At 37.2% G+C, this 12,922-nt stretch overlaps 1 protein-coding gene across 3 annotated transcripts in view; it reads left to right on the top strand.

The window, feature by feature from the left end:
* Positions 1 to 12,922, top strand: part of LOC149085256 (four and a half LIM domains protein 2-like) — a 132,884-nt gene that overhangs the window by 51,634 nt on the left and 68,328 nt on the right. For all 3 annotated transcript variants that reach the window (XM_089233156.1, XM_089233159.1, XM_089233157.1), the window contains exon 3: positions 3,403 to 3,586. In XM_089233156.1, the coding sequence (XP_089089282.1) occupies positions 3,403 to 3,586 (184 nt within the window). The remainder of the gene's footprint in view (positions 1 to 3,402; positions 3,587 to 12,922) is intronic.

Here is a 12,922-nt window from a genome sequence, read left to right on the forward strand (position 1 = left end):
ATGGGAAAAACTTTAAGAGGTGATAGTACACACCAAAACAAACAATTGTCATCAAAGTATGCGTGGTCTAACATGAAATGCAAACACGCTAGCGTGTTTCGAAACGGCCGCTCCGCAAACGTTAAAACAGCATTCCTGTTGAAATTTATCAGGAGGAAAAGAACACCATGCATGCAAATGTAACCTGGGCAAGAAGAAGAAACCATATGCAAATCTGCGTCACAGTGAATAAAAGGTGCAAACGCGAGCCCCGTGAAGTTATTCCAGCGTGCAACCGGTCTAACAGTTGTAACGTACGGGATAATGGCGCACTTTAGTAATACTGAGTCCGCGCCTTTTATTCACTGTGACGCAGATTTGCCTACGGTTTCTTCTTCTTCCCCAGGTTACATCCCATCTTTTCTGAATCACCCTGTACAATCTGTTAAATGGTGAAAAACCAGTGGCATATTTACAGTCGGGCTTATCGGGCATCAAGTTCGGAGGGATGGCAAATTTTAGGAATGAGTGGCTAAGAAAATTAGTACATAATGGGAGAAGGGCGACAAAATTTTATAACCACTAATTCATTATAAAATAATTGTGTGCCAAAAAAATCTAATTAAAATTAATCTAATCTAAACTAATCTAAATCTAAATTAATTACTAACAATATTTTACAATGAAGAAATTTGAATGCAATCATTAAGTACGGTATGTATTTTGGAATGTATATATTAAGCCATTTTTTTTTCACATATAAAACCAATGCTTTGGAAAAATCGATTAAATATTTTCTCTATTGATGATTTAAAATGCCCATTCTGCATGACTTTTCATACAGAACACTATTGAAGACTGGGTAAAAAATTTTGAAACGCAGAGAGATAAAAAAGAAGACTTTAGAAATAAAAGGATGCGCATTTGCAAGAAAAACACCATAATCTGACTGTTACACCCCCTATTTTGCAGGTTAACAATCAAACTGTTTCAAGAAACCTGTTATTTAAATCCATTTGAGAGAGAAAGGAGGAGGAAACCTATCCTCTCAACAACTTCATAACACTCTCGGGTATTCAATACTTGAATAGATAATCAGCAGACAATATATGAGCAGTACTTGTCCAAGATAAGACACAAAGGGTGTCCAATGTCCAAGATATAGAGGTGTCCAAGATATAGAATATTGTGGACATTATCTGCTATAGGATTACAGTTGGTTCCAATTAAAACTGTCCAATATAGGGGGTGTCCAGAATGAAAGGTTATACTGTATTAATACTATTACGAAGTGTGAAAAGAATGGTAGAACATAATGTAATTACGTGGTTCTCGATATTCGCCATGTTCTTCAAATAGTTTAACAAGTATTTGACAGAGATATTTATTGAAAACAACCATATGAAGTCCTATGTTTTGCTTCTCCAAAATTTGAATAAGATCCATCGAAAAATACATCTTTTCTCCATTTTGGACATCACGCGTTTCCAAAATCTGTCGGAAATTAAACTACTGTTACACCTTGTTGATTATTGAGTTCACGATTCTTAAAATAGAGGATTTAGCCAAAAGAAACTTAACATACTTTCTGGCAGCTTTTCAGCTGTATTTCAAAGTTGTAGAAACTCATTTATTTTATGATTAAAATCATCAAAAAGTGGAAATATTCAAACGTAATGTTTGCTAGTTAAAATAATCATACTGCATATGTGACTAGTTCACACTCCATTAGGATTTACATTCCAGATTCACGTGAAACAAGAATTTTTATTTCCATTTGGTATGACGTCAATAGCCAGTTTCCAAAAAAATGGATATTTCACTAAATTTTACAGAGATGGTAACGAAAAATAAGTAGCTAACTATTGGTTACTGTTTTCTGTTCCATCGTATTCCACAAAATGTCGTGAGATTATTGTTAACCTCCCGGACAGAATCATAGACCTGTGATCTGTTGCTCAGGTCACGCTATAGAATCTGTCTAATGAGATTTCCACGTTCTTGTGTCACGTTCCGAGCGCTTTCGCTTTTCTAACCATGAATATTCTGCAAGGTCAAGAGTCACCCATGATAAGGTTGCTGTAATTATCATTGGAAGAATGCTGCTGCTGTTTTGTAATAAGAGAGTTATTGCTTTTATAGAGTTTTCGCTTGTCACTCGCAGTTGGATTCAACCATTATCATGGCTTCAATTTGGAATCATTGTGTACAAGGTTAATACAAACTGAAATTGCTAGAAAACTGGAGGGCTTAGCCCTTGTTTTTTATTTTATTTTGTTATCATTGTATTTCTCGAAAAACTGGTGTACCGGGTGAATACTCGGTAGCTCCTCCCCCCCCCCCCGAGGGACCGCAGAACTGCAGAAATAACCTCCACCTCTAGGCATGGCTCAGGGGCCTCGAGTATATAGGAAGGCCTCATGGTTCATGATTTCCGAGAGTACGTATGTGTAAACTGGGAGGCTGGTAAATCCATCCAGACAGGGATCCCCTGAACATGACTTACCTGGGAACCCATCATGTTTTCAAGATGGTCCTTAGACAAGACATGTACTCCGTGAGCTTTTGTAAGTATATTCTCTCTCTATAGGCGAATTCAGCATCGTGCACCATGTAGAGCGAGTGGTCCATAATTCTACTGTATTCCAAGCTGCTTAGTTTCTCTGTCCCACAAAAGGTGTGTGGTGCGCCATTCATAATGCACTCAATGGCATTATAGCCTAATGACTTAAATGGCTAGGGGTTTTGACCTCAAATTCTTATGAATTCATATCTTGATTTGGTACACCAATGACTGCAAAATAAAAATTGGGTGTAACTTATTAGAAAGGATGTTTAGTTAGCTTCTACCTGCCGTAGATGTTTTAATTCAGGTTATTGGCTAACTCGCTTTCAGGTAGTACGTCGGTCAGTCATACGACTTAGATGCACCATCATCTCATCACGGAGCCAGTAACAGCCTGCATCCTCCCCTTAGTATGAACGATCGTGCAATAAAGACGTTGCAATGAAATTCGTATAGGGTTGGCTCAATGCTTTTTTCCCGGCACTTTAGTGGACACCTACAGCGTATTGTTCACAAACAGTAACTATATTTGTTTTGTTTTTTTTTCACCATCAGCAAAGCCTCCTGTTATACCGGTCTTACGATGACGACCTTGGGCTTTCGGGCCCCAGGTGATGTGTTATGGGAGTTCATAAGTAAGGGATAGGTGTAGGGAACTAACTCCTCCGGAGCGAAGTACGTTCCTGTAACGGCAGCGGAGCAGTTAATTGTCGCATAGGGAACGCCAGGGTTATATTTATGATCAGATACATTTTTATCAAAGTGTTAATTTTTCAACATTACAAAAATGACGATTCAACATAACGCAATGCATCAGCATTTTACACGTTATTCATCGTTTGTTTGTCTTTTTCTAGGACGGTATGCAACAACTGCAAATGTCCTCGGGAGGCACATGATGTATACCACGAAGAAGTTGTAAATGTATGTGACCGAATCGGTTTCCAGCCATCACCAGAACATCGGCCACGAGCGCCAACACCTGAAAATATCCTCTATACTGGTTATTCCTGGGTGCCACCTGGATTAAATACAGACAAAGTGAGTTTTTCTTTGATTTTTTAATTTCCACACTGACAAGGTTTAAAAAAAATGCATATATATACAGTACTATCTTAATAACCAGTGAGAACGAGTCTTATGAGGAAGAGTGTTCGGTCCTAGTCCACTTATGCCCCAAAGATACTCTCTCTACTAGAGTGAGATCAGAAAATGATCTAGGAAATACTTCGCAAAGCCTACAGGCTGTTTGCTGTTTAGCATGCTCATTGTCTCGCTGAAAAACAACCCTTGAAAAGCTCCATTGATAGGAGAAGCGGATTAAAGTCGGTTAAGTTCCCGGGCACAGAATAAAATATTGGGCCCTTAAATTAGAAAAAAAAGTGTAAAGTTGGTAACTGATTATAGAAAAGTTCATAAAATTGCACGAACGATGCGGAAATGCTTGGTTTTAACCACATTTCTTCGAAAAAAAGATGGAAAATCGGAAGCCGAAAAATACGGGAAATCGTCAATTGTCTCCAAAATGATGTCAAAGGTGAGCAAAACTGGCGATCATGGCTGAAATCACTAAAAAATTGCTAAGTGGCGGGAAATTGATTAAAATGCAAGTAATAAAAAAAAGGTTGTGAAGATGACAAATATGTGAGATGAGTATTTGTATTCTTAGTCATAATTATCATAAGTAATACGGTGAGGAAAAATATATATAATTTTAATTCTTAATTTCAGTAAAGAGAATTAAAATTTATAGAAAACACGAGGTATTTTTATAAGTCGGAATGTGTTCAAAATAACTGAAAATTACGGGTATGTCCCGAGAAATACGGGTCATACAGTCACCCTAATACAATGCCATAGCCTCTTAGCCAGATCATGGCCCGCTGATCTGTCTCAATGAAGAGATTTTAGCAGGTGGTGTAAGAAGACCTTCACTAACGTGAAGTCTTTTTCTACTAGTTATGTGTATTGTGTGCCGCCATCTGCCGTCAATTTTTCAAACTATGAGTGAAGTGTAATTATTGACTAATTGTATCGTTGTTGGCCTGTTGCTCTCTGTGGCGAAACTTTTTCAACGGGGAGACCGGTTCGCATTCGTGCCTCGAAGTTGGGAACCACGGAAAACCAACTTCAGCCTACCATCACTGTGGCAACGACTGAGTTCTAACCTGGCTCCTCGCGATGTCGAGCCAAGTCAAATGCTGTTATTAATTGCCAAGTCCCAAAATGTTCTTCAACTAAAGGTGTAGAGCCTTGGAGTGATTTGTGAATGAAAAGTGTCACAGTTAATAACAGCATTCGACTTGGTTCTACATCAGATCTCAACTTTTTACGGCTAAAGAATCTCGAGACTTGGCTTCAGTTTTTACATGAAATGTTTCTTGATGGGATTCATATATACGCATATACATTATATCAGTCGGCTCCGCCTTTAGTGCTGGGGGAGAGGCTATTCCCTGCCATATCTCCGCCCATGGGCCAGGGCCGGGCTTAGGAATTTCGCGGCCAGGTGCAAAAAAAATTTGATGGCCCCTCCAAAAAATTTTATGTAGCCAATCCCCTTATGAACTTTTCGAGTTACGAACATAAATCTTGGATGGGGGAAAATTGCTTCATTTTATCATTATTTCAGAAACGCGTTAATAGTTGGGATCGTAATCAATAGAGCCCGGAAGTTTAGGCACTAAAAATGTTCGAAATAGGAAGGCAAGAAGGCACTAACATTTTTTACCTAAAATAGGCACTAAAGAAGGCATTTATAATTTATGGAAGGAAAAAAATATAATTAAAAACCGGGGTATTAAGTGTCCAAAAACTAACTGAAAAATTGGTTGCACTTAATCCGTCTACTGTTTCAATTAGAATTTATAATAACTGCATAAGTAAGGATTGGATTCCCATTAACTTGGGAATCCAAGTTAAATTTATTTCAAGCCCAAAAAAGTATTTGAGGTCCCTCAGGTCAATTCCAGGGCTACCCTTACCAGACGCGGAGCCCGAAGAGAAAATGATCTGTGGGCTTCACATCGAGTTGCGAATAATTCTTGTTTATTTGATGCATTATTTGGAATAATCACTATCATTTCTATGGTTGAAACATAACTACCTTGGTCTATTGTAAAAAAAAATTTAATTTTTTTTATATTCCCACATACGCACGACCCTTTCAAGCGCGAGGCCCCATTTGACACATACTCCTGAGGGCAAATCTGGTCAATTTAATCGAATATCACAAAATATGTATGTAAAATAATAGCCATGGTTGTTTGCAGTGCATTTATAGTGTAAAAAAGGAAATCAAAACAACAAGGGTCCCCAGAGCCCGTCTTCTCCTACCCCACCTTGTGTGAGCCATGACGTCAATTGATGACCTCTTGGGACAGTCATCGGTCAGCTATACATACACAATGCAATCCAATGGCTGAGCGAGATATCTTCATGTGAAGAAACAAATTTATAATTTTCCTCTGCTTTTCTAACACGGGCTGAGTTCATCTGAAAACACCACGTCTAACATCATCCGTGGTCAAAGCAAAGTTCCCTATCTCTCAGATTACTTATTCGCATTTTTAAATGGGGCTGGAAGGGGGAGGAATTTATGATTAAAATTAATAACTGAGAGTTGGAATTTTTTTTAAGAAAGCATTTCTTTTGTTCTCAATGCTTAAAACATCCAAGCTTTGCATATTATGGCCTGTGAAATGCATCAATAAACTTAAAACTATGTTAAAATAGGCACACACATTTATGCCAGGAAAAGTTCAAAAAAGGCAGCATTTTTACAGAAAAGCGTGAAAATAGGCAAAAAAAAAGGCATTTTGCATGAACTTCCGGGCTCTAGTAATCAAACGCGATCCATTGAGAGGGAATCGCATTTTAATTAATTTGATAAAATTTATAAATGATTAATAATAATTAGTGTGGTCCACCTGCTTACACTTCATCGTTTCTAAAATCATATCGAACAGAGACATACATTTCTGACACACTTTTAAACCGTTTCACCATCTTTATCAAATACATGTTGCAATTCGCTAGCGTTCGATAATTTTTCGAATTTTTTATTGCTGTTTTTGTTTAATTAATGCTAATTAATATAAGCAAAGAATTAAGTACAGGACCTCACAAAAAAAAAAATAAAAAAATAAGTAAATAAAGAAAAACATTCTGTGTGAAACACGTTAGAACTGTATTAATTTTAAATCACTGCAGAGTATTCTGTTGAACGTTCCCACTTGGAGAATTTACTCGCTTAGTACGACTTATTTTCGTGTTCCTAACTTTTACTAACACTTATCGGAATTTCCTGTTCAAAGCGTTTTTCCGCCTACAACATTTTTCCATTACGAGTTTTTGAAAATTCGCTATTAGTGGGATTCACTGTATATGAGCTTATAATATGTTATTACTTCAATGGTTCAATGTTGTTCAAAGCCAATTCACTTGTTCAAAGCCACGAGTTTTTTGCCACAAATAAAATCCAAAATTACAAACTCAATATTTGGATATTCAAATTCGAAATTCAAAAAGACGCCCTGGTATAGGTTGTCGAAAATTAAAAACACTATCTTCAATCAGCCTAAACCTCAGATATAATTTATTTAATAGTAGGCAAACACATTGTCTTATCAGAGAATGTACTATCGAGGCTGCAAGCAACATAGCCTACATCCTAAATTTTCGGATCTTTGTGCTCTTAAACGTTTTTATACATGAAATCTCTATTCATGAAACAAAAATATCTCTAATGTTGGTACTGTACCAGGTGAATAATTAGATTGAAAAAACCAAATAGAGTCTTACCTTTTTTTTCGGAAGTGCAGTAGTGAAAATTTAGCATTCATACATTGTATATCCGCCTTCCGGAATATATGAGAGATTATTCAGATGGTAGTGTTTATGACTGAAAATTTCGAAGTTCTCAAGTCTCCTCTAGGCAGACATCATGACACGACAGTGCAAAGGTTCCCGGGAAGGCATGTATTTAACACTGCAAACGACAATCGAAGTTGCCTCGCGCCGGGGCAGTCGTCATCTAGAGATGTCCAAGCACATTCACCTCGTGAGCACTATTGGTGCCCCTAGACCAGATGGTAAATCTAACGAGAGGGGAGGTTTTCAAGGGAAAAAAAATTACTAAATTTCTTTTTTGTGGTGTCCCTTTTCGTTTGATGCCCTAAGCATGTTCTTTTTTCTTGGTTAATATAGCCCTGTTATTCTTTAATGGAAGATAGAAAGGCCATACTTTTTCAGGGATATAGAATGCGACCACCGGCATTCTATATCCCTGCGGTATCCCCTAGGAAACAGTGTATTCCTTTTTGAAATACACTGTTTTTCTTAAACTGAAAACCTCCTTTCACAATCAATGACAGTTTGATAGGAAAAAAATTATATTGTAATCAAAAATTTCCAAAACATCTGCTGAGAAAAAAAGGAAAGGGTTTTTTTCTGGAACACAGCAGTTCTCAACCCTTTTTTGACTTGCGAAGACTTTTTGGTAAAAAATTTCTTTGGCCGAGCCCAGTAGGCCTATTTTTTATAGATTCATCAAAGTTTACTGATTTATTTTTATTATTTAAAAATATGTATATATTTTTTTCCAATTTACTGTTGCTTTTTATTTTCCTCGAGCGGCCGTGGAGCACCTGTTGAGAACCGCTGTTTTGGAACAATTTCTGCCTGGTGCGGCCGTGCCTTTCGCACTCCCTCAAGTCCGATCCTGACATGGCGCCTAACCGAACTTGATCGGCTTCTAGGTACACATATGTGTACCTTCATTTTCACCGATTTTTAATGGTTTTAAATAGTTTCAATGATTCTTTTTTTCATGTTGAGACGCGACTGACTGATTGAGCAAATTGAATTGTCTTAGGGAATAAGCCTTTGATATTTATTTAACCCCTTCGCTTACAAGGGAATTGGCAAGAAATTCGGATGCGCTTTATTTGACGAATAGGAAATATAGTAACCGTGTCCTAACCTAACCACACGTTAGAAAAAGAAAAAAATGTAGGGGGGGGGGGGGAATCGAAAGAGTAAAAGAGTATAAAAAAAATAGATATGGTGATTAAAAAAAAGAATGTAGGTAGGAAATTAGATTTCTCTTTTTTCACCCTCACCCTACCTGTTCTCCTTCACTCTTATAAAAAAGATGCATCATATGTGGGGGAAAAAATTGTAAGGTTGCAACAAAGCTTCGGGATGATCAGGAGAGAGGAAAGGAAACAGAGTGAATTTTTTTGAATTTATTCCACTTGCGTTTGGACGCAATATTACGTCCTTTTATCGTAAAGTGGTTAAGTCCCTCTGAGATTAAAGCGGCCCCGAAGTTGAGACTCGATATATGCGTGAAAGTGGGGGGGCCATATTTGCTCGAGAAAAATACGTGAAATTTGGCTTCGAAATACGGGGCATTGCTAATAATAGCCAAAAATGATGCCAAAAGTATGCAGTCACGAATTCCTGCTAAAATCACAGAAAAGTTGCCAATCGAGGAAAATGAAGCACCACCTCTCAAGTTGCTGTGAATTAAAAAAAACATGATAAATAAGTGAAATAAATATTCTTATTTGTAGTCGTAATTATCGTAATGTAATTTCTGAGTTGGAAGATGATTTTAATTTTTGGAAAAAATATATCGACCGAAATTAATTAATTAATTATATAATAATTTTTTTTTTACTTTTTGAAGGACATTTTGACACACACTCAAATAAACAAAATTCAATCGAAATTTTTTTTTTTTTTTTTAATGGTTAGTTTTGCTTCAGTTTTGAGGAGAATACGAGAATCGATATCATCGTCTGTATTTCTTTGATAGAAAAATAGATGGCGATACAAACGTATCAGATTCACAAGAACTGATAAAAGAGCGCACCTGCGCGCGTACCTTAGTAACGTCACCTTATTCCAATTTGTAAAGCAGATGGCGCCACTGTGCCGACTAATAAAACCAGGCACAATAATTTTTAACTAAAAGAGAACCGCTAAAAAAAACCAAAAACAGAAAAAATTCTCGGCATTGACGGCTATTGGTGAATGCGTGAAAAAAAAACACTCATATTAGTGGAGATATCTCAGAGTGGAAACAAAAATTTTCGTGAGAAAAAAAAAAGCAAAATAATTCCGAAACCTGAAAAGGGTGAATTTTTCGCAACGTAGGACGACGCTCGAAAGTGGACATGTCCTCCGAAAGGAGGACGTCTGGTAACCTTAAGTATACATACCACCGTTTCAGTCAGAAATGCCCAATATTCTTCTTGTTTATCTGACTATATTAAAAAGTGATGCTTTATTCAGATAAAATTGAAAATATGTTGAAAAATTTCAATACGTATGTATTAGTTTATAATAAAGTCAATAGGTGGCAGCACGAACTTATTATTTGCAAATCTGGTAGTGTATAGTTCTTTTGAGCAGTAAGAGATGGCGCTAAAATACGTTGAATCGGAGTCGGTTGATTTTTTTCCACTGGGAACCAAAACCAAAATTAATTTCAATGCTCGTGCCACTCAACAAATTGTAACGCTCCCCCTTCCTGTAAAATATGTTTGAACTGTCCTCCTATTTTGTAAAAATGCTCAGTTTGTCATTCTTTTGAGTTCTAAATTGTTTTTACTTTTAAAATAATTTAGTCATAAATTCGATTATCGCAATGCAGGTTCAGTATGTAGCATACGTAAGTAGTTCATCTTACCTGCACAATGTTAGGAATAGACACCGAAACCTGTGATTGGGGTGCCTTCAGTGCCGTCTTAAGGCATGGGCCCAGCCGGGCACGGCCCGGGGGCCTCGAGCGAAGAGGGGCCTCACACGGAGATCTGGTTGAATTTTTCGAGAAGTTGTTCGCTAGGGCCTCAGAAAAATCAGTTGGCCCAGGGGCCCATGATACTCTTAAGACGGCCCTGGGTCCCTTCCCCACTAAATCTTGTAGAAGGACTTAACCCCCTACCCTCCCACCCCCAAGAATTCATGGATATACAATGCGTATAATACAATTGAAGCGTTCATTTCAGAAACCCCATAAGTGCAGAATTTCTAAATTTGAGATAATCAAGGGAAACATTCTAACTTGACTAAAAGCAGGTATTTTTTTACGAAAAAATTCCTGAATGTGAAGGAGGGTTCTATACATAAAATGAAAATGTGATATCTTTATTAAAGTTCAGGGGAGAAGGGTAAAAGAGAGAAAATTCTAGCCTCTGCTGTTATATGGGGTTTCTGCAATAAAATAAATTTGCATCACTTTTTTTACCGTTTTTATGATATTAATGAGTCCAGTTATGGGTAAAAATCAATAAAGCTGACTTTTTAATAACATTGACTTTTATTTTGGTGAATTATAGATTTTCAATCATATGTAATATTTCATTCTCTATTCTGCGTCGTGGGGAATCTTCTGTTATTTTAACTTCAAATGTCGGCCAACTCCAAATTATGTGGCAGAATTCAGCATAGTCTGCGGTATATTCAGCCAACTTTTGCAGATTATCAATTTTTTTTTCTTGTTGATTGGGATTTTTCCAGCCGGGTAGGCATTCGTAGTTGGCGGTTCTAGAAGGCGAGTGGTCTTTCTACAAATAAATGTTGATGTGGCCAAGCCATTAATGAACGTCTTGACTTTCACTTTGCCCATGGTACTCAGAATTTCTTGGGTGCCAAGTTTGAAACACTTGGCGGAACATTTGCAGTTGATTTTGTCAGGAAGAGTTTTCTCCGAGTAATTGTCTTACCTTTGTAAGTGGCACATTCTTTGCCCTAAACTCGTGATTTGTATACTATATTGCGTTTGCGAGTGCCTGGATTAACGACACCTTTTGTCCTCTTCTTCTGAGTTTCCACGTCTGATTACGATTCACTAGACACTTTTTTCAAACTTAGAGAACAGAGATGGGAAAATAATCACTAGAACCAAGCAAACTTTCAAAACACAGAATAATCCGATCGACCTGTTTAACTCCATTTAGGTCTCATAAAACCCGCCAAATGACGTCAGTGCTGCTAACTGTTACAAGTTTTTAGCGCAGAAATCCCATAAGTGATGTCGCTTATGGGGTTTCTGCACTAAACGAATATTTTCAGGGATGCAAAATGGAGGTATAAAAAAATGTTTTTTCAGTGGGTTTCTGCACCAAACGAAGCGTCTATTAATCAACTACAAGAAACCAATATTAACTCAATTTCGAATTTTTTTTTTTGTCGGTTATGCGGTTTCTGAAATAAACGCTTCAATTACATTGTACATGTCCCCCATGTGGACGATCCTGATTCTCGTACAGTGGAACGTTCAGCTAATACTATGCGCAAAGATGATGCCCGAACAGAAACGCATTAAATAGAAACAAAAAGTCATCAGTAATTATTTTAAGAGGCCCTGTGTCGAATACCAAGTTTGGCAACCTACAAGACCATCATTCATAAGGAAAGGATTGGTTAAAAGTTGGAGAGAGTTTCTTTGATTGAAAAATGGAATAGAATTTCTTCAATTTTTGAAAAGCGTTCGCGTGCTACTCCTGATACCATGCAGTGCCATTTGTGGTACGAAGGTTGCCACCCATGCGTTAAATCTTTGTTTTTTTCTGGAGCAAGGATGGCTAACAGCTGACCGGCGGCAAGATTAAAAAACTATTATATTTTCGATATTAGTTTCGATTGACGAGATTACGGGTAAAAAAATATATATTTCTGATTTGACAAAAACAATTTATATTTTCAACACATAAACACAAAAAATCGTTAAACACACAGGTCACGTGATTGATTTTAAAACCTACTGTGGGAGAGTTATGGAAGTAACAGTAGCAGATTTTCTTATGCAGTCGGAAGTCAATGATAGTAATATGGACGAGCAAAATTTCCCAAAAAATTTTCCTTTTCTGTGAGTAAAACTAAAAAAAAATACGCGAGGCGTACAAAAAAGATTTGGCCCAGCTGCGAGCAAATGACATCAACTCGAGGGCTAAAAACCCAAACCAGAAAATTCTCAGGAGAAAATTAAGTTTACCACGTACGAAAAATCTGCAAAAAAGATACACCAACCAACACCACATTTCTACCACGAAATGCTTGGGAAAAGTTTCGCAACCATGAAGAAAGCAAAGTCCAAAATTCAGCCATCAGTAGAAATTTTTCTAACTCCGCACATACAGCATCTACTGACTTCGCTGAATCTAATGAGTTGCCGAGAAACTTGGAAAAAATCAGATGTGTCAACTTAGGGCCGTCAATTTACCAGGCGTCCTCATTTTTGATGCCTTTTCTAGCGTCCACCTCCGTTTTAAAAAATTCTCCCTTTTGTACTCCTTTTCAGGTTTCTGGAATTATTTTTCTTTCTTTTTTTCTGGGGATTTTTTGTTTCACTTTGAAAAATATATC

Source organism: Pholcus phalangioides, unplaced genomic scaffold (genome assembly GCF_987345545.1).
Source record: "Pholcus phalangioides strain wild (caught in Gottingen) unplaced genomic scaffold, Ppha-v1.0 ptg000007l_1, whole genome shotgun sequence".
In the NCBI taxonomy this organism is placed as follows: Eukaryota; Metazoa; Arthropoda; class Arachnida; order Araneae; family Pholcidae; genus Pholcus; species Pholcus phalangioides.